General features: G+C 36.9%; 1 protein-coding gene across 7 annotated transcripts in view; it reads left to right on the plus strand.

Annotated features, from left to right (window-relative positions):
* L3MBTL3 (L3MBTL histone methyl-lysine binding protein 3) overlaps nt 1-24,369 on the plus strand; it is an 86,316-nt gene that overhangs the window by 52,070 nt on the left and 9,877 nt on the right. For 6 of the 7 annotated variants that reach the window (XM_075498728.1, XM_075498729.1, XM_075498730.1 and 3 more), the window contains exons 13-19: nt 1,200-1,285; nt 3,552-3,662; nt 5,305-5,419; nt 8,689-8,791; nt 16,787-16,933; nt 18,346-18,510; nt 22,563-22,651. In XM_075498728.1, the coding sequence (XP_075354843.1) occupies nt 1,200-1,285; nt 3,552-3,662; nt 5,305-5,419; nt 8,689-8,791; nt 16,787-16,933; nt 18,346-18,510; nt 22,563-22,651 (816 nt within the window). The remainder of the gene's footprint in view (nt 1-1,199; nt 1,286-3,551; nt 3,663-5,304; nt 5,420-8,688; nt 8,792-16,786; nt 16,934-18,345; nt 18,511-22,562; nt 22,652-24,369) is intronic. The other variant, XM_075498733.1, reaches the window with a different exon arrangement.

The raw sequence follows: 24,369 nt of genomic DNA on the forward strand, positions 1-24,369 counted from the left end.
CTATCCATGAAAGATAGCCTTTGGAATCTGAACAAGTTTGTATTTTTGGCTGAATGTATTTGTTATCCTAAGACTCACATTGTGGAAATGCTGATAAAACAAATTCCAGGTGTGTGAGATTGTTGCATGAGAAAAACATCTTCATGTGAACTAAATAGGCAGATAATGCGTTGATGAGAAGATTGCCTTACGTGATCAAGGAATCAAACTTGTAAGGGCTCTTTGGAAGGGAGGAAAACACAATGAGAGAGATGATACAGAAGAATGAAAGTGTATTCATTAGTACGAAATATGAGACCACCACTGTTTTTCAGGACTGTTGTGTATAGCTGGATGATCTAAATGTCCTGTTGGGGAAACTGCCATCTGTGGGCTGAGAACATGGAAAATTTTAATTGGTTAAAACCAGCTTTGACAGAAATTCTAATAGCCAGCAATCTTGAAAAGTCTTAAACAATCTGTCTGTCAGGAGGTTAATTACAGCCTATTATTCAGTGAAATCCCTTTTAAAACAAATCAGAATTGGTTTTGTTCTGTTCTAGATTATGAATCATAATGTTTAAACCTCAAGTTAAACTTCTAGTGCAGATTAAAGGCAAAGGACAGGCACTGCCTTTTCTTTAAAGAGCAAAGCTGTCTTTGCGTTTCTTGCATAAAGTGGTTTTAAACATGACACTTTCTCAGAAAGGCAACATCTTCTGTGATGATGTCTGTAAATTATTCTTATAGTAGATGTCTAGGCTATTTTTTTTAGAAATTTAGTTAAAACAAATTCACTAAAAGAATAGCAAGTAGTCAGTTATGCTCCACTGTGGTACAAAGCTATCACTGATTAGATTGTGTTTGCCAGTAAATTACTGTTTATAAAATACAGGATTAGGCTTATAATACTTGAATGAATTTCTTGAATTAAGTGGAGAGATTTTTTCAGTACATATTATTTGTATTCTCATATCCAAAGCAATTGTGACCTTTTTCTGCTAGCTACTCAGTATTGTGTATGAGAAGATTGTTGGGTTTTTTAACCTACATGGTGAATGTGTCAGAGACAATTTAGAATAGCCTTTCTTCTAGTTATTTTATAAATCTGAAGCATAAATCAGAACAGTATTATAAAAGTGTTAGGCATTCTGTAAATTAGACATCAGTTTTGGTTTTTGCACTGCAATGTTTAATTTTGCTCATATTTCCTCTGCCAGATTATCCACATGCTAAGCATTTTTCTTGGGAGAAGTATTTGGAAGAAACCAGTTCATTACCTGCACCTGCAAGGGCTTTTAAAGTGGTGAGAAAATGCTTATATTTTTTTCATGCTTTTAAGTGCTTGTAATTAATTAGTTTAAGAAGGGAATACGTATATGGTGTTCCTATGTTTCCAAATGTATCCAGTTAATTAGTTGTGTAATAGGTGGTTTATTTTTATGCAGGTTTGCAGTTCACTGTTAGATAATGATTATTATAAATCGCTATTACTTTATTATTTTAATCATTATAAATGGGATTAAATGCTACAAAATATTACTAATGAATGTAATTTGCTATGGGAAATTACTGCTTAGTTATTAGAAATAATGAGATAGCTACTGAGTCATCATAACATGTTTTGAACATATGTATTTCTATCCATACATTTTAAATGGTAAGCAATAAATACAGTGAGAATGTAAAAATGGTTGTAGGAGGTCAGTCTGGTTGCCCGTCTAGTCCATCATCTCTGGCAGTAGCCGAGAGAGAGTTTGTATTTAATATCCTTCAGTAGAGTTTTTCTTCTGCGAGCTTGTCACTAGGGCACTTGGGCAGCATCCACAGGCAGCTCCACAGCTTAACTATGGTGTTTGTGGGCAACATCCTTTTCTTTTAGCTTTGTACTTTGTTTCAGTGACACCCATCTTTCATGAGGTCTTAGGATTTCATTAAGGAAAGTGGACTGGGCAGTAATGCAGAAAGGATTGCTGTGAGGAGCCAGCATCAGATGGCTGGTAGCTCGCAGCCCCTTGTCTCACAGCATGCTGAAGCTGGTTTGCCTCAGCTTTTCAGATTAGGGTCACTAATTCTGAATAACACTTTGCTAAGAGCTGGATTAACGAAAGCAGGAATGTGGTGCTTATAGCAGTTCTTGGGGTCAGTAGATCACCAGAGCTTATTACTGACCTGCAGTTTATCACCCCAAAATGCATCTGGCCTAATAACGTGTCTCAGTCTTACGTTCTCAGCAAGAATACTTGGACCAAGGATTAGGAAGGTATTTGTATCTGAGAGGTATAGTCCTTGGCAAAACAGTGGAGGGCTATGACCTTGACTACATCAAGCTAGAAGCAAACGATTTCTTTTTCTCTCAGAGCATCCATGTTTTAATTTCTCCCCCTGGGGTTCAGGGAACAGCCACCCCGCAGGGCTCGGCGGTGGGAATGCCCTACCAGTGGCCCACAGGGTCCTCCGGGCAGCAAGGTCCATCTGGCTGTCTGCACCAGGAAACTGAGCAGGACATGCCACAAGTGTGCAGGCATTGGCAGCATTAAACAGGGAGGGCACTAGCTGGCCTGGCTCTACACTGTTCCGGAAACCATACTAGCAGAGAGTGGCTGGGGATGGTGTAGGTCCCAAAAGGTAGCTTAGACAAGGCCATCTGGCTTTGAGGATGAAGGGGAAGGAGAGCTTGACTGCTTGGGCGTCAGCTGTGCTCTGTCTTTTGGTTTCACAGCCAGAGAAAATCACCTCCCTGCTTTCTGTACTAACATAATGGTAACCATTTTAATGCTAATGGTGATAAACAGTAAGAAAGCAGATTTAATGGGAATAAAATGCTGGTTGTGTTGGAGTTTGGGTGAAGTCTTCCTGAGACAATCACAGTATTTTATATTGTATTATGGGAGAAAATAGAGTTCTTAAGCTGCAGCTGAGGGAAAAGCACTGATATTCTGGAAAGTCTTAGAGAGACAGATATGTTATTTTCCTAGAAATCTAGAATAAAAAACATAACGTCTTGTGCCTATGTGCCTTTAAAATGGAAATAATTTTTGCTTTAGATTTCAAAGCTGTAGATGGCAAAGATCAAGTCTGATACTCCTAACAAAGACACCTTTTTTTGCCAAAATAGTATTACAAAACAGGTATTTGGTCCTGTTTGTTCTGAGTATTTACTGTTATACCATGTATACCTGTAGACAATTTCACAGACATTTCAGGCTGCTGGTATATAATACTTCCTTCAATACTGCATTGAAACTGTTGGCCAAAATCTCTGGGAAAACTTTTCTAGAGAATTTAGGAAAAGAACCAACTGATTTAAAATAAAGATCCCCACTTACTTGCTTGGATGGCTTGAATCCAATCCATTCCAGGAGAACTTGGAATCCCAAAGCAGTTACTTTACTTCTCTAGTTTAATAACACTGGTTTGAATGATGTTTTTATGCTTGGATTTGTTGGAGGGGGAGGGCAGATTTGAGAAAATGAAGGCAGAAAGTTTTCTATGGATTTTACATACTTTACAATTGTGTGTGATTTTTGAGGTTTTCTTCTGTTTCACATAATATTGTTGTTCTTTTCTAGAAACCTTCTCATGGCTTTCAGAAAAACATGAAACTTGAAGTGGTTGACAAGAGAAATCCAGTATTTATCAGGGTAGCGACCATTGTAGATACTGATGACTATAGAATAAAAGTAAGATTCTCTGTCTTACTGTACTATCCTGGTTGAGTGATTGATGAGTACTTTGTAAAACCAAAATCCTATAGTTGTAAAATTAAGCACAGGAAGAAATGAGTCACATTGCTGCTAAGCTTTTGCTCATCCTTCTCACTGATTAATATGTGTATAATTCCTTTGGAAGGGGTTGTTTTATTATCCTCTTAGTTACATTTGCTGACGTAGGTAATCAGAGAGCAGAGTTGAATATGTTGGAAAATTGCTTTGGGAATAGTTGATATAAGACAGTTGTCTGTTCTATCAAGAAATGAGATGATTTAATACCAAATGTCGAAGGGCTGCTATGATATTTGTAGTAGGGCCAATAAAATATTTGGCCTAGGTTAATTGAATCTGTCTCTATAAACTTCCAGGAAGAGGAGAGAGATATAAGTGAGATATGAAAAAATAACCCTGATCTCTTGTGCCTTGTCAGTGACTTCCTGCAATTCTGAAGTTTATATTAATTATGGACTTCAGACTGGATTAATCTCAGATAATGTATTTTTAGGAAATTGCAGTTTTCTAGAAGTTGTATACTTGAATTATTTTTCTTTTATTGCACAAAACCAGTTTATATTCTGAAGCCCTTAACTGTTAGAAGGGCTAGCATATTCCAGATATCCAGTTAGATGGATATGAAGGATATTTGTGTTTGCAGTTTGTACAGATTTATTAGGCATACCTGGTATTTCAAGCATACCTTACCTGGTATTTCAAGCAGGAAATGCAGCTGACATTTCATTTTGAATCTGAATTAACTGGTGGTAGGGAGTCATCAGAACTGATATCTTCACCCCTACACATTTTCTATCTAAACTTTAAGTTGGTCATGAAAAAAAATAACAAAAGAAACAAAAAAAACCCTCTCCAGTCTAATTTATTAAAATTACTGGATTTGTAACATCTAGGGTGGTAATTTAACTCTGTAGCATATATTGAAAGAGCTCTGTTTGTATGTATCTGTGTGTAAATGCATCCACACGTGTGCATGAGAGATCTGAGCTATTTACTAGTACAGAGGTCAAGTAAGATTTAAAGATACTCAGTTTTCACCTGAAAAAACGCATGTATAGCCCATACTGGTGGTTTTCTGGGAAGTCACATGCTTCATGTTCTCTTCAGTTTGTACTCCTTATCCTGTATAGTCTGATTTTAGTAAAATTGTTACTTGTATTTTGGGGGGGTTGTTTGTTTTTTGTGAATAAATGCCATTTTTTTTTAGTCCTTTGCTTACTGCTCTGCTATTCTTAAATGCTGTTCAAACAGGAGATTAAAAAATGTTTGGGTTTTGGGGGGGGGTGAGAGAAAAAAGGCAGAAATTCATGCTTAATTTAAGTGTTACTATGAGAACTAAACTTGTCCTGCATTATTCCTAGGATTTGAGCCTGACGATGCAAGACATAGTAAACAACCAAATGACACCTCTCTCTCTACTTCAGTGAGAGTATGCCTGGGTCCAGAATCTAATATACATGTGTTTTCTGTGTAACATAGTTATAGTTCTCTTAAAGTGTCTTTTCTAATGGACATGTCATTTTTAGAGATTACTTAGGGAAACTGATTTTATCGAGAATTTTTCTAATCTAAAATATATTGTTCTCATTTTTTATTTTAGGTCCATTTTGATGGCTGGGATAGTATTTATGATTATTGGACTGAAGTAGATAGCCCTGATATCCATCCTGCAGGCTGGTGTACAAAAACTGGACACCCTCTTCAGCCCCCACTTAGTAAGAGAAATCACATTGTAATGTAATGATGTTGAAAGGCACGTGTTCTGTGCTTTTTCCCTGCCAATGCTGTCTAAGGAAGAGTAGCAACTAGGATATGCAAAAGAATGTAAATGTGACATTTAGTGCAAAATCAACAGTCAGTAATTAATCACTTTTTAGTGGATAGCTTTATTGACCCTTACTATAACGGAAACACAATGTTTCTCTGTACGCGTAAGAACCACAGTCAAAACCTGAAGTAACGGTAAAGATCTGTTGCATAAAATCCTGGCTCTCTCGAAGCCAGTGATGAAACTGCTGTGGCACTCAGTAGCGTATTACTCTTAAAATCTTCTGTCTACATCCTCTTGAAGGTTAGTGTGCTTTTTAGCTCAAAGGAGTCCAGGCTGCACTGAGGAAGCGCTCCTTTCATATGCTGTGGCAAGTCCTCAAAACCAGCTAGCTTCCTTTTCTTCTTCAGCTGAGCAAAGAGGGGTTAATGGTGCCCACATTGAAGATAAATCTGACAGAAGCACGGTACCAATGATAATACTGTATTTACCGGCTTGCCCTCTCTGGGGAATTTTACTTGTTGAAGAAATGGGAGGTGTGTCATAAATGAGACTGAAGGTTGCAGGGAGAAGAGACTTTTGTGGTAAAGATATTGCTGCCCTACGCTGTTGTGTTTCTGGATAACGGTAGTGAAATCACTTTTGCCAGACTTTGAACAGGTGATTTTTAATTGAGTGCTCTTCTCTAGGATTGTTTTGTGTTGTGACTCTGAGGTATGGTTTGCACAAGGGCTGAGTGTTCACAGCTGCAACTGAGATCAGAAAGAGCTGTACTTGGAAAGTAAGAAATGGTGAGCAATGCCAAGTACTCTGAAAAAATTAAATGTAAAATAACTGGGATAAGGCGCACACAGACTGTGTGAACGTGTTACCTGAAAATCTCAGTACCTCAATTCAGCATCTCTAAAATGTCAAGAAGGAATGTTTCCTATCAAGAGCATGATCAGAGTATATTCATTAGTTTTCTGAGCACTCCAGTGGTACAGTGATGACTGCCTGTTAGGAAGTTAATCATTCTGCCTTCAAAGCAGAGTCTGAATAGAGTGCCGTAAGTGCCAAAGCACAAAGTGAATAATGAGAAGATAGGATGCTGTATATCTGCTTCTTAATCTGAGATGTGCATCCTGTGTACTGAATGAAGGAACAGTCCAGTGGGAAAAAGTAGTCAGTGGCCACATAAATAAAAATCGTATCATATGGCAAAAGGGCTGAATAAGGTTGAGACACCTAAGATTGGGGGAAAAAAAAATCTTAGCCTAGGTGGGAGTATAAAATACGTAAGTTCATTTTGTTGGAGACATTAAAAGAAACAAAATACAGATGCCCATCACATCCAACACGTCACCTCCTCTAGGTGGTGGCGTAGGAGGCACTGTTCATCTCTTTTAGGATGTGACTGATGGAAGTGACTTTTTGATACTAGTTAAGCTACAAAAACGAAGATGGACAATGTGACAGGAGGTAAAGTGACTGTCCATTAAATAGAAAAAGAATAATTAACTGCACAAATAGTATTAAAATAGGATGATTACTGAATAATACATTCTTCCAACAATATGGCTTTGTATTATTACCATAGAATATGATACAGAATATAGAATATTATAAAAACACTAATATTGTTCCCAAGTAAGTTAAAGTGCATTTCAGGTTTTGTGAAAGCATTTCAGAAGGAGGGAAGAAAATATTTTGCAAGACACAATGTTTTTTCCTCAGTCAGTAAGATAGTCCTTTTAATGATGTGGTCCAGATCCCTGTCTATAACACTGGAAGCTTTGTGTGAATGCTGCGCAGTGTTAGCAATATTAGTCTAGAGCAGTCACCATAATCGTCTTATGCTCCCAGTATTTATGTATTTGTAGTGTTTTCTCTTAAGATGCAGTGAAGTAGTCATGATGGATTATGACCTTTTTGATATCAGTTAGGGAATTAAGAGCCGTGTATTGGTGTTGATTTTAATATCGTTTCACAGTGACGCAAGCAGCAGCTTCTTGCATAAATATGGACAGCCAGTTGCAGCTCTTGTAAATTACATTTTTAGAGAGTTTGAATTTTTTAAGTGAAGAGAGAACATTTGTTGGGAGCTGGTTTTTGCAAAACCAGAGCATCAGTGAGGCAGGACTTCCCTTTACAGAAGTGTCCCTATTAAGTTAACTCTTCCTCTGAGTCCACTAACTTGTTACATTATAGGCATCAATTTTGCATAAAGGTAGAAAAGATAAAATTCTCTCTTCTCTCATCCATTACACCATTTTAAAGCCTATAGAAGTGTTTGGACTTCAGTGTAATCATAGTGTTGTAACATTAGCATAGTTGCAGTATTTGTTAAAACATGCTTTTGGACTGTCCTAATTATACATAATAATTATCTGTCTTTCTTGCTTGCAAATGGGTAATGAATCTATCTTTCATCTAGGAAAATTTATTTAAATAGAACTTTTTATGTCAGTATTGTTATCTGTAGGGGGAGATACAAGTTCATATACTTTTCAAGTAAAACCAGTACTTGAGAGACAGTGCATGTTTGCAGATGTGCAGCAGGTGTTCTCAGTTTCATATACTGGAGTAAGTCTGTCTCTTACATGCTATGAAACTATGGGTTATAGACTATGTTTGAGTGTCAAAGCTAGTTTTGACAGCTACATGCTTTAATGTCTCTGCAGGCATCATTGTTACAGGTTGATGAAAATCAGATAGACACATAAATTCAGATAAGTAAAAATGTAAAAAATCTCCTGATGGCTTGGGGTTTTTTCATAGTATTTTCAGCCTTTGCTTTCATGTCTTGTTCACTGGAAAACTTGAGCTAAAAATGGAGAAGGTCAGTACCCATTACAAACAGATCCCTGTCTTCAGGAACAGCAGGGTAACTTGCTTTGTGCTCTTGCAGAACAACCAGGTTCCAACTACGTGTAGTTAATAGGAGAGAAATTTGAAGTCATACAGTTCCCCCAAAATTTGTGCTCTTTATATAGATGTAGCTCTCCTGTAGAGATTTACTCACACAGAATAAAATTATTTCTCCAGTGGATTAGGTTGTTTGAATCTCCATCATGCTTTTGCAGAATGCATTTTTAAAGTACTTTAACATTAGGATTTGTTTACTTATTTCTTCCTCATGTTTACTATGTTACCCTGGCATTCCTGCATACTTATATAACTTTTAAAGGTTAGATACTTTTTTTAATCTCATATGTAATTTCCCCTGACATACAGGTCCCTTGGAATTGGTGGAAGCTTTAGAGCATGGAGGGTGTCCCACAGCAGGATGTAAAGGAGTTGGGCACATTAAAAGAGCAAGACATATCGGCCATCATAGGTATGTGCTGTGAAACTGTAATTTTATTCTTTCAATTGAGTGATGTGTGCACATGGGGTTTTTTAATTGTTTTTCACAAGAAGACAGATCCAAGCTGGAAGAAAATAGGAAATCTTGTAAACCTAAATATGCAATGATTTCAGTTGCCATGGTGAGCATGCTGAAATAAACATTAGCAGTCTGTAACTTCATTTCACCAGTGTGTGCTGAGATAAGATTTGTCGAACATCATTTTTTGTCACAATTGATAGATTCAGTTACTTTGTATTTTGTTCCTATGAGGATTCCTGGGCTTGCTGTTCAGATTGCAAGATGTTACAGAGAGATATGTATAAAGCAATAACACTTGAACCTTCTGAAATAGAAGGCCACTAATTTTATTATGGCTTGGATGTTTTTGTTCTGCTTGGTTGGTAGGGGTGAGGATTTGCTTCTTGGCTTGGAAAAATGCTGAAAAGGAAATTCCGATTGACATATTCCTGAATGACAGCCTGAACAACTTGCTGTTTGTACCTAGTGTTTCTAAAGATGCTTTTGTTGAACGCCTTCTGAAATATAATACAGAAATGTGGACATCGCAAGCTGTCCTAGAGGAGAGTTGACTTAGGGAGAGCAGTAGTATGTGAGAATGGAATAGGGGACAGAGAGACAATGACAGAGTAAATGGGAAACATTTACTAAGTAAAAATGTTATTATTTTTAAAATACTTACAGTATGAGGTGAATCCTGAATATTTCAGTAAGGGATATACAGTTAATGTAACATGTTAAGTTGTGAATTAAATATTATAAATATCATCCTATTACCTTTTTGCAAGTTACAGCTTCCAGAATTTTTCGTGGAATTTTGCCATTATACAGTCATACAATCCTCGAATGTCATATCACTTTGTGCTTTCTGCTCTCATATGGTTAGAGGATTGCTCTTTGGTTATTTGTCTATTCATGTTTTTTAAGTATATTATTAAACTACTGTGATCCAAGAGTTAGTTCTGCAATCTTTTCATGTGTTTGGTGAGAGAATTATGTCCCGTTGCCTAGAATTATGCTACAAGGTTTTGATGGCATATCAGCACTGGCTGAAGTCCTGACTCATCCCTAACAAAGATACCTGCCAGAAAAACTCACTCCGTTGTTACATCTTTAGTGTGCAAAAGGCATCTTTTGCTGCAAGAAGTTCTTTCCTATCTACAGCAGAGGCATTGTATTTGTGTTGTTAGGAGGCAGAAGAACTTCTGATGTTCGTACAAGCTTTATCTCCGGGAATGGACGTAGCTAGGTTAGCTCCAGTGACAAAACCTGTTGTAGTATGAACTATGGTGGTGTTGTCATGACACAGTATGCCGCATTGCTGTTCTTCAGATTATTCTCACCCTTTTCCTTTTGTCTTTTTCTGTCCATGTTCTTTTTCTTTGTTTTTGGGGTTTTTTTTCAGGTTTTTCTACCTTCCCTTTTGAGAAGTTTTGTTGCACTCAAATCAGTAGGATAACTTCTTAAACAGTCAAGTTAGTCCTTAAGACGTTACCGTCCTTCAGTTAGCATATGGTAACCTACTGCATTCATGTTCTTAGTCCACTGCAAATGTGAAGTAAACTAGACTTGCCTAAAAAGCTTCCTAGCTGCTTAGCTGAAACCCATTTTATTTCATATTCCAGTAGACTGAGTCTTGTATGATTTATTAATGCACCTGATCCGTACGGCAATAAATTCCAATTCCTTACCATGTGCTATCTCAGTTACTTAGAATCTTAGCCCAAGGCTGAAACTTTTAAAAAAAAAAAAAAAAAAAAAAAAGAAAAAAGAAACCATAAGTGAATGTGTCAGAAAAGTTTTTAAATATATGATATCTCTAAATAAATGTTGGCACTAAAACTTCTACTGTTTCACAGGGAAGGGATGAGTAAGAGCTATACGTCTAGTTAGTTCATGTAGCCCTTGCTTTTATAACTATATTTTCCATGGTATTTAAAGTTGTTACACTTTCTCATCCTGAATATTACGAAAAGAAATAAACTCATGGCAATCTATTGTGTTTTATTTTTGCTACGGTCTTAGCAATCCTATTTGCACATTAACTGGTAGTTCTAGGGGATAAAAATACAACCAAAGAGATTTTGTTGATAATAACACAGGTATTTGCTCTTTCATAGCAAATAAATTAACATCATTAAGTATCTTATTCACTAACTATATTGGTTTGCCCTCTGTGGTGATATTGTGGGTTTTTTCTTGAGCATTTCTGAGGAAAATAATGAGATTTGTTATTTATCTGGAGTCTACAGACTTGAGGGTCCAGGTCACCCCCAAAATTCTAATGTTGTACCATCACTTTTTTCCTGAATTAACAAAGACATTTTGAAATTGGTATAATTATCCACGTCAGGTAGCAGTCCCTTGGCACTCTTATCTTGGCAACCTTGAAATGTATTTAACCATGCTTATCTTTTTTTTTCATGATGAGGTACAACGTGTATCTACAGCATAAATGCCTGTGTGCAGAAAAGACGATAATTTAAAATGCTAAGTAGTTCTGAAATAATTTTGAGCGCTTGTTCTTTAGGAACCAGATGAAAGCCTTGGTGATTAATTATGTAGTTGGGTTAAAGCATTTACTTTTTGGAAAAGTTGATGTTAATAAGGACTTGGTATCTATCACCAGTTGATCTAGGGTTTTGTGCTGCGCAGTTGAAACTGAGACTGATGTGCAGGTTGGCAGCATTATGCAGATCACCTGCATATTTATGATTGTGAATTTTATGCTCTCTGATGTTTAATGCATGCAATAATTTTCAGGTTCAAGCAGTAATGCAGAGCAGTCAGTTGTAAACAGGTCATTAGTGTTTTGGGTCAACTTTCCATGAATAAAGATTTTTACCAGAAACTTTACATGCGTTATGTGTAAGTTGAAGTGAACTGAATGTGCTGTGGCGGAGGCTGTGTTGTAAGAGAAGCGCAGTGCAGAAATGCGGGAAACCTCAGCTCAGCAGGATGTCGCATCTATTCGTTCAGTGTCTGTTGAAGTAATTCTCGTCTGATTTTGATACCAGTCTAAAGTTTCATTTTATCTTTTATGTAAGGTCATTGGCCCCAGCCAAATCAGTTATAAGCTACTCTTGAGTCAGGTTTAGTCTGTTGAAGCAGCTTTCTCCTAAAAAAGAATGCTTTGATGATAAGCATGCGTTGTAAATTGTGAAAGAGAACATTTGTGTCACTTGTTTCCAGGCTAGTTAAAAATGTTTTCATGAAGTCAACTGAAGTAAAGACATCACTTAACAAAAATCTAGCAGATAAAAAAGAATACATCCCCCTGATGTTGTCAGGACCTTTTTGCTGGAGGTTTCTTGCTAATCACATATCACTACCAGCCAATGTGGTCATCTGCCCTAGATAAAGTCTAATCCATCAGTTAGTCCAATGTATTTGTTTAACCCATCAAGGAAGATAGCTTGAGCAAATCCGGGTGAATTTTCCTGGAGCTACCGTACAACCTCATCCCTTGGCAGTGCTTGGCAATAACCTGCACCTGAAAGGCAATGAGGAGCTGGGGTTGGTAACATTTCCAACCAGTACAGCTAAACCAGGAGACCTGTCTGTGGCTTCACACAGGTTTGCAAAATATTCCAAGCAGTCATAAAGGCTAATAATCTATATTAAAAAATACTTCAGTATTTTACCAAACCAAGTACCACCTTACTCTTCTTCTTCAGGTTAAGAGAGAATCCTGGCTTATGTTCCCTTCTGATGTTAGGTGTACCTGAGGCTAAGTAATCCAGTTGGACTCTGTGCTTCAGAAACTTTGCATGCTACTAGAAGAGAGGAGCATCTCCAGATGTCTGGAGAAGACTAAGGTCCATGCTCACCCATCAGTAGCCCAGTTTTATCTTACTACCCTTGAACTTTAGAGAAAAAAGATATGTGTGTAACCGTACCTGGAGATAAATCTTGAGAGTAATAGAAGAGCAGTTGCAAAATAACCACAAATGGGATATGCTACCTCAATACTACTGTTCCATCAGACAGTTCTGGAAAGGGCTGATTATGTAAAACCTCTGTTGACTGGAAAATCCCAGGCCTGTGATCCTGGGAATTCTTCAGAATGGTATACAAGAAGTAGTAATCGGTGCATTTGTTTTTTTCATTTCTTGATCTTTCCTGATTCAATGAAAACAGAAGCTTATTTTAATGCTTAGTTTTTACTCAGCCTATGCAGAACTCTGGAAACAGTGGCTCTCTTTCCTCAGAAAACTGTGTTATGGACACGTGTATTGCCAGCCACTGTGCTGCCATTTCAGTAGCATGCAAAGTGTACTGCAGATAGCTAATTGCTGTGCTATGTTGATCCATCAACATTTAGAGAGATGGCTGATTAATCTCCTGTGCGGGGGGGTCAGGTGGTATTAATGTGAATATTTGTTTACTGAAGCCTACTGAAGCAGCTCAGATTGTAATTGAGTATCTTCGCGTTGGAGTGGTTGCAAAGCTGTGAAGCAGTGCTGGAGGGTGTACAGCCCTGTCAGATGTATAGCAGAGGTTTCAAATTGAGTGCCTGCTGCTGCTTCTGCTTCTTGCCATTCTCCCTGTGCCTCTGGCAGACCTTGGTACCCCCAAGTCAAGGACATCTGATCATTTTGGAAACTGCCTTCTGAACTTCTGCTGTTTTCAAAATAGGGCGCTAAGGCAAACTGCAAGCTGGAGCAGAAATCCAGGTTTAAGTTGACAGAAGAGTTAAAACCCCTAATTTAATATTAAATAACCTAAACATCAAGAATTCTGAGCCCTTGAGATGAGTTGTCTCTAAAACTTACAGTCCTGTATAAATCAAATACTTCTATTATGTAGGAATAACAAGATTAATTTTTTATTCTTTGTAGTAGACAAGTTAAACTGAACTGAAGGCTGGAGGCATTGAGATTCAGGAGGATTTACTGATTGATCCAAAGCCATGTAACTCATACACAGGTTCATTCATGCTGTGTTTAGTTGAAACAAAGCTAACAGTGGAAACCATGAGGGTTCTTTTTGTTGCCCCAAGTAATAGTAACATCAAAGGACTATCAAGGAGTTTTTAAGAAATGATACAGCAACTCAAATTATTAATTACAAAGAAAAAATCATCTGAATCTAGTGTTCTAAAGCATCGTTAATATTATAACTATTGTTGACTGAAATTGTCATTTAACTTCTGTTTTTCCAGAAAATACTAAAGGAAAAGGCAATATATAAACAGGGAGGTTCTAATGAAGGACTGAATTTTGAGGCTTTTTCTTTTTTTTTAATTTAAAACATATTAGTGGTGTTGGTAAACGGAAGACCTGCTGGAGATGAAATTGTATGGTCAGATTTCATTGTGGTGTAAGGCTTGTTTAATAACACACAACTGAAGAGAAATATCACATTGGTAGTCTTTAGCGTTTCCTTGAGACAACCCTCTAACTGCTTAAAAACACTAAGCCTCAAAACACCCCTGTGGGCATAGGAAGCCAAAAGAAGATTACATGCTTTGCCTTATAGCAATGGCAGAACTGAGATTAACCAATATATTCCTGAGTTTCTGATAACTGTATTTCATCACAGTGGTATGAGTTTGTCACAGCAAGAACTTAAATCCCACTAGCATTGGCTTCTTAAAACCTTTTTCTGAATAGAAGCCTGTATCTTTCATCTTGTAGTTCATTTGAAAGGGAAAAAAGACATCACTGTGATAGATGGAGCAGTAAAAAGAATTGAGAATATAAAACAACTTCCCCTCTTTCCTAGTGTTCCTGTTTTCTTCCCCATATTTCAGTTAATGTTTTTTTGTTCTTCTAAGACATCTGGCAGGAGCCAGTCCGAAGACAGACAAAACCAGTAGGTTGAAAAATAAATGTAGGTAGAGGTATATAAATAAATCTAAAATAAAATGCTAAATTCTGCTTATGAGAAATTAGAAACAAAAGGTAAATGCTCCAAGTTAATTTTTTATTTGTATATTCTGTTCCATGTCTTTAAAATAATTTCATTAACAAAAAAGTACCCTATTTCAAGTGTGGTGCTTTAGAGTCCAGCCACCCATTTGGCTGTATCTTATTTGGCTGTGTAAACTGCTGGTATGAAGGTTCTCATGGCAAAAAACTTCAGTGCCTGTATCTCGGAGGAAGTGCTGGGACTGCCACCCAGTTCCTCAGAAAAAGGCAGCGATGACTGTTCTGTGCTTCGTTAGGTCACCTGGGGATATGGCTGTACGTCCCTTGAAAACACTGTACAGGCTGTTGTGGAACGTCTGCCTGGAGTGGCCTTAAACAGGGATCTCATCTTGATTAGAAAAGCAGAAATTGTATTCTACTGGCATGTTTTTTCCTCCAAATTCAAGTTCAGCACAGCTATACAAGGATTTAAAAAAAAAAAAAAAAAGGTTGATACTGTCTTGTTTTCAAATGAACCAACTGAAAAAATCAGACATGCTGTTGGACTCCTGTCCTGATAACCCCAGCAAGGACTGACTGACTTGGCCTGTGTAGCCTTAAGGAAATTTTCTCCTTTTATGCTAGTGCTGAGAGAAATGTAAATTTCCACCAACTTTTTGTTTACATTGGTGAGACCAAAATTAGATCACCAGTATTGGTCCAACCTCATGATAGGAGTTGATTCATACTTACTCTGAATCCAAAGCTTCATCAGTAAAGGAAGAAGAGAATGTACAGCATATTTTGAATAAAAGGCCTTCTATTTATGCAGTGCTTTGTAAAATGAACATGATAATGAAAGCTGTTGTTTTTCTGTTTATTTTTTGTAATTTGGAGGTGGCAGGGCACATGGCTGGCAAGGTAGACTTGTTTATATTAGACAGTTCTGTTTGGAAATCATGCATGTAACAGTCAGTGAAACAAAACAGTGCAGTGGTTTATGGAAAGGCAGGTAGTTATATTCTTGAAAAGAAAATAAGCAAAATTACAGGACATGGGTTTTTCACATTTTACCACTATAGAGGTCCTTGTAATAATACAGGTGAGTAGGAAAGCATAATTTCAGATTCTAGTTAGTGTCACAGCTCATGAGCCACAAATAGAGCATCATGTTTAGTACAGCCTCTCCTGTATCTTAAATAGAGATTTGAAAACTTGAGCATGTGGTTATTCACTGTTGTGGCATATATATACCTTTCAGAGTTTAGGATATTATCTTTGAAGTGTGACTGTATAGACTAACTAATCATTTGAACACTGCAGAGCATTCTTCTAAAGACAGAATCCTAGTTCAGCCTCATGTGTTTTGTGTTGCTGTTCTTTCCTTTCCTACCTCTTGTGGAAACACACGTTTTCTGACTTTGGGAGGTACAACTTTCACATTTGTTGGAGTAATATTTACAAGTCATTATATCAGTGCACAGTGTCAAATTCTCTTTTTCCCTAGCTGCAGTGCAGTGAAATATGGCGTGTTGAATGGTAGGAAAGACTGTGAAAATACCCCAGTCTTTTAATGGACTATCACAAAATGGCATTTGCAAAGATGGGGCATTTGCTGCAGTTAAGAGGATGTGCACCGTTCCTCATACTGTGGCCTTGCAATGCAGCTTCTGTGTGGACATTGCATAATGGAAATACTCTCCTTCGCAGAAAAAATAACCATGGGAATATGACTTTATTTGGAGAGAGGTGGGTATAGTCAAAGGCACCCTGCATTTTATGTATAAAATACCATTAAAGGTATGAGAGAGCAGGCTAAACATTCATCAAGCAATTTTCCAGAATGTATGCTGTAATATAAGTTAATACAATTTGTGTTGCATAAGTTACTGCCAAAAAGAAATGCAAAAAACATTCAGGTTGAGGTTTTTAATTGGTGGATTTATTAACATTTTAAAGTGCGACTACTTACTGTATTTTTTTCTAATCTTCTCTATACTAATTGATTGTATCTGCTTCTAGAAAACTGGTCTCTGTTGTCATTTCATTTGAACTGAGTGAAGTCAATAAAGTGTCTGAGAATAAGGAAGCATTTCTCTTCTTCAACTTCTAGTGCACTCAGCTGCCCATATTCAGAGATGAACTTGAACAAAGAAAGCCTCTTACCTGACCGGTTGAGCGGGGAGATGCCTGCAGCCAGTCCTGTCCCCAGAAACAGAAAAATGGAAGCAAGTGAAAGATCCACCTCTCCTGTAATCAAGTAATTACGATTGAAGCGATGTCCATGACTAACAGCAGTACTTTATTTCAGTGTTCTGCAACGTAATTCCTAGTTGTGTAATGGCTGAATGGTTTCAGAAAGGCTTGCCTATTTATCTACATTTTCATTTACAGGGAAGAAATGGTTTCATCAGTGCTTATCGAAAAGGTCACCCAGCTGTCAAAAACCGATACTAATTTTACTGTGGATGATTTAATAAGAGTTCGGTTTCATCTTTAGTGTAACTATCTATACTACTAAGTGGTTAATTGGAATTTAAAATGGATTGTTTGCCAGTTGGTTTCACTTCAGAAAATTATTTATTTGTGTTTCTTTTGTTTGCCGGGTTGGCCTTATTGACATGGCTGTAAATTAATGTTGCTCTTTGAAGAATAGCCACTATAAATTCTGTCATTATTGTGGGAGTGGGGAATCAAATTACTGGGAGGGAGTTTAGCAAGAATGGTGCTAAAGTCTGTGGCTGAAGGTTCTAGCAGGAGCACTAGAAAAACCAAAGGGATGTGATACCAAGCTGATGATTTTCAGATGATGATTTTCTGTCAGAAATTGTGGACATGGGCTCCTGTGCTTATTTCGGGCTGTGGGGATACATAGAGAATTTAAGAAGGAAAGGAAAAGTAGAGAGGCTTTCCATTCTTTTCAAGGGCTGCATTAATGTAAATGTGAAAATGTGACTGTTATTAGTGAAGACTTCCAGTTGCCACTGTAATGACCATGTATTTTTCAATAGATGGTATTTTAAATTACATTCTCAGAGACAGTTTCAGCTTCATGCTTTAAAAACCAAAATACTCAGCTGTCAAAGAGCGCTGCCTGGTTCGATCGTTCCTATAAATGTCGGCTTGTAGAAATCTGAAGTGACTTAATTACCTTCTGACAGGTAGCCTGGGTACCGTCCCAGTGAAGCCAGTAAGAGTTTGAGCAGTGTTCTCTGTGGCAGGGACTGTGTCAAGTGCTACTTTTTTCATTGTCCCAATTAAGAGACTGCATAACATTTTTAAAGGGTCCTGGCTGCACAGTGGTATATCATGGAAGGGAGAGAAAGGATAGGAGGAAAAAGAGACTTCAGAGTTTTCTTGTGTTACAAATATTTGAAGTGGATAGCTTATTATAAAAAATAACATTAGGCAAATTCTGTTCCTGTTGCATTGCCTAAACATTTTACCTTTGATTTCATGGGGAATAGAGTTCTGTATTGCGATTTCTGAAAATCCCAGGTATACAGTTTTGTGGTGGCAAGTAAAAAACTTCTGTGTATTTCTTAAAACAAACAAACAAAAACCTCGTATATCTTCAGTTACACAAATGACTCTTTACCCGTAGAGAAAATAAGTTGAACAACAACTCAGCTGCTTTCAGTTTAAAATGTTTTGTTAATTTATTTTAAACAGTGACAGAAAATGCCCCAGCCCTGGTCACGTAGGTGTGAAATCTTCAGCTCACAATCGATTGTCTGGGAAAACTGTACCAGAAGCAACTAAGCAGGAAGATGCAGAAAGTCAATCTCCTTGCAAGAAGCCCCTGTTATGTGATGTGAAAGAAAAGAAGGCACCTGGGTAACTATCAGTTCCTTTCAAAGTATGGGTTGTTTGCAGTTCATCAGTGCAAAATGCAACTTACCAAGCAACGCAGTACAGTGATTTGTGTGTGGAACTCTTAGAAGCAGTGGGAAAGGAGGTGGAAGTTCTTCAGCTGTCTTAATGTTAGAAATAGGGGGGAAGGAAGTGTCACAACATATTTAAGAAATAAGAAACGCATTATCAGAGAGGAGAGGAAAAATACTACAAGGCAGAGAAATTATTGGAAGTTGAGATCCTTCTTCCCTAACTCTGTGTACAAATATGTTATTGTATATGTACAAATATGTGCATACATTTAAAAATGAAAAGTAATTCTTTAACTCTCAGGATTTGGAGTATCTTTTTGACAAAAAATGACATGAGATATTTTCCAGTGCAAGCTTGGAAACTAATATTTATGGTATAAAAAGGCTATCTTTGAAACTAAAAAGATACAATTCAGTGTTTTCGTGGGGATATGTGAGGCAATAGGGTTCCCTACATTTTTAATTAGTTACAGTATCAGTGCATTATTTTATTAGCTATTTTCATACAGAAATAGAAGACACCCTGGAACAAGAAGTGTCATTTGTTATATATTTACGTCAGTTACATTATCATGTGTTCATAATATATGAACTCTAAGTGTTAGCAATAATAGTGTCTTGAGAGACTTTGGAGAGGTAGTATTATATGGTAAATACCTCACAGTAAAGCTGTGATTGAAACTTAACTGTTTTATTAAGAATCAATTAAATCCTCTGAAACTCCTTGGCAAGATTTTTTTTAAAAACTTTTTTTTCAAATTGGGTTAACCAGATCTGGCAGTGTTTTATGATTTTCCTTCCTTTTTCCACTAGATTTTTTTTTTTCTTTTCTGAGCTATTATTGATTGTTTCCTTTACTCCAAAAACCTGTGCTAAATAAAAAATAAAATAAAATTTAATGTGTAGCTTTTTGCATCTTTTAAAATTGGTCAGCTTTTCTTTAGACCATTCTTTCACATTATTTCAATCAGACGATACTGTTCAAGTTATATTGAAAAAAATCTAGTAGGAGCATCAAGCAGTGTTGATATAATTCCATACCACAAATAAACAGCATTCACTAGTTATACTCAAGTGAATTTAAACAGCAAAAAAAGACAGAAGACAGTTTCATGTGTAGTTTTGAAATAACCTGTGTTAAATAATAGTTGTCATTCATCACTTCAACCATAGTTGTAGTAAATTCATCTTTTTTTAGAAGTAAACTTTGACTTTACAGACTATCTCTTAAAATTAATTGAAGAACAATTTTTCTTTGTCTTTCTTTTTTTTAGAGGGTGTTATCTTTATGAAGACCTAGAATAACCAATACGTGTGCTATCTGTTCACTGTATTGAGTCATTTTCTTTAAGGGAATAACAGCCTCATGCCAACTTTGAACTACCCAGAGGCTTTGCAGTTTGTATTTGAACTGTTTGAATACACTGATGACGATTTGCATTTTATCATCTAGCTTTCCACATTCTTTATGTATCCAGCATAGTCAGGGAGGACTTTTAGTTGAATAAACTTCCTTTGAAAAAGGCATGAAAAACAGTGTTCACAACGTTAGGTATATGTGAACTGCTAGACTTATAAAATGTTGAGCATCCGGTTATTGCAATACCCAGTGGATCTTTTTAGATGTGTATCCAAAGTACACATGCATAATTGAAGACATAGATATGTATACTTGTGTGCTCTTTAGCTGCTGAGCTCGTCGTGTGGATTTAGTTATGTTTGACTTCAGTACAGTTGTGTATACCTTCCTATTCCAGGTAATCTTTTGTTTCATAGAAATCATTGATTGAGGAACCAGCCACATATGAAGCCAACCATGAGATTTATTTTGTTGTGTTAAATCTAAGTGGTACTCAGCTAATGTCCAGTTCCACTTACTCCTTTTCTTTCTTTTTTTTTTAACTAGTAAGAGGTATCTGTGCATACAAACAAGTATACTAGAAAATTCTGGTTTGCAAAAATATGTGTTTGAAAACTGCAGTCTGTCCCTCTGGAATGTTCCTGAGATCAAAATTCAAGAAAAAAATTCCATGCCTACAGCATATTCAGTTTTAATTGAAAGTATCTTTATACTATCTTACTATCTCCAGAGTAGCAAAAGAATTTCACTGTGACAGGAATTCCACTCTGGAAGTATTTACAATGAAGGAAGGTGAACACTCAGGCTTGGAAATTAAATGGTACTACCTCTTAAAAGAAAATTCAATTTATCTTCCAACCCCTTCCTCAAAACCTTCAATTCATGATACTATCTTGTATTTAACTAGTGAGATAAAATTTCTGGATGTACGTTGCAATGAAAATTGTCCTCGAGAAAACATGTCCTCAAGAAAACAAAGGAAGATACATGTTTCCTCACAGGTTTTGGTGATCTCTCTTCCTTATGTTGAATTACAGTAGTCATTTACTTTGGCTTTGTAATTAATTGCACTACTTGGGGCAAGTAGTAAGAAGTAAGTAAGAAGAACTTGGTGCAAAGTAAGAAACATCTTACTTCAGAAGTTTTCTGTGTTTCTAGAGGTTAGGAAAATAATTTTTAAGTAAATAAATGCAGGTGATATTTCTGAGGAAGATACTGTGGAGAAGTCCTTTGTGGCACAAGAAGGTATGCCTGCTGTATGCATTCCACTGGCATTGCTTGTCATACCATTATTATTTGTGTCCTACCATACTACAAAGGCTGGATTTTCCAATTTGTTGTGTTCATTTTGCACCATTAATAATGTGTTAAATATATTTCTGTTGATGTCAGTGAGCTGATTTATTCCCAGGTGGTTACTTGTATTTAAAAGTATAAATAGTATTTAATATGTAAATAGTATTTAATAGTATAAATGTAAACAATGGAATTAAACAGGTCTGTTTCTTCTGTGGATTTGTGTTGTGAGGTTAGCTAATCTTGATGTCTAACAAGGTGTTAGCTCTAGTTTGGCTTTTTATCTGTGTTTGGGACATTTGTAAAGGGGTTCTTGTTGTCTGCTTCTCTGGCAGATAGTAAAGCATGAGTTCATGTAGTGGGCTTTCTTGGAGTCTTGACTTGAAGATCATTCTGGTGCCTATTTTTAGAAAATGTTCATTATGTATCTCTGAGAGCTGTGCATCTGTGATGGTTTAGTAAGAATTGGCCAAAGTGTTCTCAAGTTCTTAAAAGCAGAAGGAAATAAATACACACATAATGTCAGCAAGTTCACGTAAGCTTCATTTCTGTAAGAAACGAGGCTGGAAATACCTTCTGAAGGCAGAGTTTGCAGAGTTTCCCAGGGGCTGACTTGAAGATGCAAATACACCCACCCCCCTTTGAAACATTCTCTATTTCCACCTCTCTTGCCCCATTTTTCTCAATAGGGTTCCCTCTTTCTCAGTAGGGTTCCCTCTCAATAGTTCCCTCTTCGCAAAAGTTTGGGCTGGCAAAGCTGAGGGAGCAGCCACAGGCAGCAGGCAAAGAGCGGCTCTTTTAGGTTGATAAGAAGTAATGCAAAAACAGTAGCAAAAGAATACAGATATTTTCAGTGGGATCATTAACAGCAGCACAACAGTGTGTCAGTATAGTACAGGGTGGGGCAGAGATGAAGGTTGGGCAGAGAAAAAGGAGTAGATGCTGTTTCAGGCAGTTCCTGAAAATGGCCTGGATAACCAGTAAGGCTTTGTAGAAGGTGTGGCTATATATATGTGTTCTTCACTCTTCCCATCTTTTGCCATGGACATATCTGCTGCCTTCATTTGTATATTTTCCAGTTTCAGTTATGAAGTCAAGTGTGTTGATATCGTTTATGTAATCTTAGTTTATGCTACTCTTGAGCCTTCATTGCAAAATTCATGTCAGTAGTCCTGCCATCTGTGTAAGTCAGAAATTAGATCCTCTCTTTTTTTTTATTTTGTGATGATACAACATTGTTTGTGTGGGAATCCTGGTGTGTTAATAGCATTGTTAGCAAGAGGTGTCATCATGCTTAGTGATTTTAATGATGTATTAATAAAAAATGAACATTTTCTTTTCCTCAGTGGAGTACTACAAACAAAGGACTCCATAAAGAACAAAGAGTGTGAAGAAGAGACAGAAAATAAGCTGCTCGTTTCAAATGAAATTAAAGGTAAATTGGCAGTACTTCATTTGTTTCATATTAAAATCTGCAGAACTAAAGAAGCATGATATTCCTTGAAATTCTTCATGAAACTGCATTGCAACTTATTTTCCACATTCACTATTTGTGTCCAAAAATTTCTTGACGGCAACACTTTTAACACTGTTTCTTTATCTTGTAATCATCAAAGGCTTTGCCAAGAACTTTATCACAGTTGTAAAGATGAGTGTAAAATGAATGCTGGTATAAAAAGTTTCATTTCAAGAATATTTTTCCACTGACTTTTTAAAAATAGGTAATTAAACCAGTCTGAGTTGTAAAGGTATAACCTTCACTTAGTGCTTCAGAAGTGTATTGAAAGTTAAAGCATTTACACATTACAGGCATAATGCAAAGTTAAGGTGACTTACTCAACCCAACCTCAGTCTGTTGTGCAGTCTGATACTTTCCAGCAGCCCATATGCAGAATGGGCACTTTCTTTTTCATGAGTGTTGGCTAAAGTTTTTACTTCACTGAAAAACTGGGGACAGTCCAGTGGAGGGCCACCAAGATGATTAGGTGGTTGAAGGACTTGACATAGGAAGAAAGATTGAAGGAATTTGGAAAGGGAAGGCTTGGAGGAATCTAGTCACAGTCCTCTAGTAACTAAAAGGTAGTTATAGAGACGATGGAGGTACCCTCTCCTCCAGGATGCACAGTGGTGGGAAAAAAGGGAATGGACACAAGTTGCTTCAGGAGAAATTCTGTCTGAATATAGGGAAGAAACTTCTCACTATGAGAACAATTGGAATAGGCTGCCCAGAAAAGAGGTGGAATCTGTTTGAATTTCTCTGCTGGAAATATTTAGGACTTAGCTTGACAGGGCCCTGCATAGTCTAATGCCCTGCTCTTAACAGAAGGTTGCATCATACAGTCTCCAAAGGTCCCTTCAACATGGACTTTTCTTTGGTTCAGTGGTTCTGTGTGGTTGTGTGTACTGCTGTGTCAGAACTCTTGGCTGTTCACTGATCCAGTTGGACAGATTGAGGTAGCTGTTCATTATTCATTTTTATCCTCAATGTTTAGAAAGAATACAGCACAAATCCAGAATGTCACAGTCTTGCATTTGAAAATTATTTTGCATGTGTGAAACTTAGTATGTCAGGCTAGTTATTGCGCTGAGTCAGTGCATTGTTTCAGTGCAGCTTCTGCTGCAATAATTTTATTAACTCATGCAAGTTCAATGAGAAGCTAAATGTCTTAATTTCATAATTTAATTCCTTAAGTTTTTAGATTTTTTTTTTTCTTCAGTAATTTGTCGTGCAACACAAAATTCATAAGGCTTTCGTCAAAAATCTTGAGGCTTGAGTAACTGTGGTTCTTTAAGGGGTACATTTCTTACTATTTAAGTGAGCTCATCCTTGTAAAACCAAGGAAATTCTTTGAGATTAGTAGAGCATTGCCTAAAGATAAACTTAAGGTAGTGTTTTATTTTTAGTTATTAACCTCTGATACATTTCTTTTATCTTAAAACATCATTTGTCTGCCAGCGCTTTTCAGATGGATCTAAGTGGCACTCTGAAGAGTGTGTGAAGTATGAAAGATTCCATCTATTACAAGAGCTGTGCAAAAGGTGTAAAAAAATCCAGGTTGTTACAGTGTTTTGAAACATGATAGAGTTCAGAATTCTGGAGAAAATGAAACATTAAAAGAAGAATCTCTCTAAAGCAGATGAAGGAAAGAGAGT

The sequence above is a fragment of the Mycteria americana genome, chromosome 3 (assembly GCF_035582795.1).
Source record: "Mycteria americana isolate JAX WOST 10 ecotype Jacksonville Zoo and Gardens chromosome 3, USCA_MyAme_1.0, whole genome shotgun sequence".
NCBI classification, from domain to species: domain Eukaryota; kingdom Metazoa; phylum Chordata; class Aves; order Ciconiiformes; family Ciconiidae; genus Mycteria; species Mycteria americana.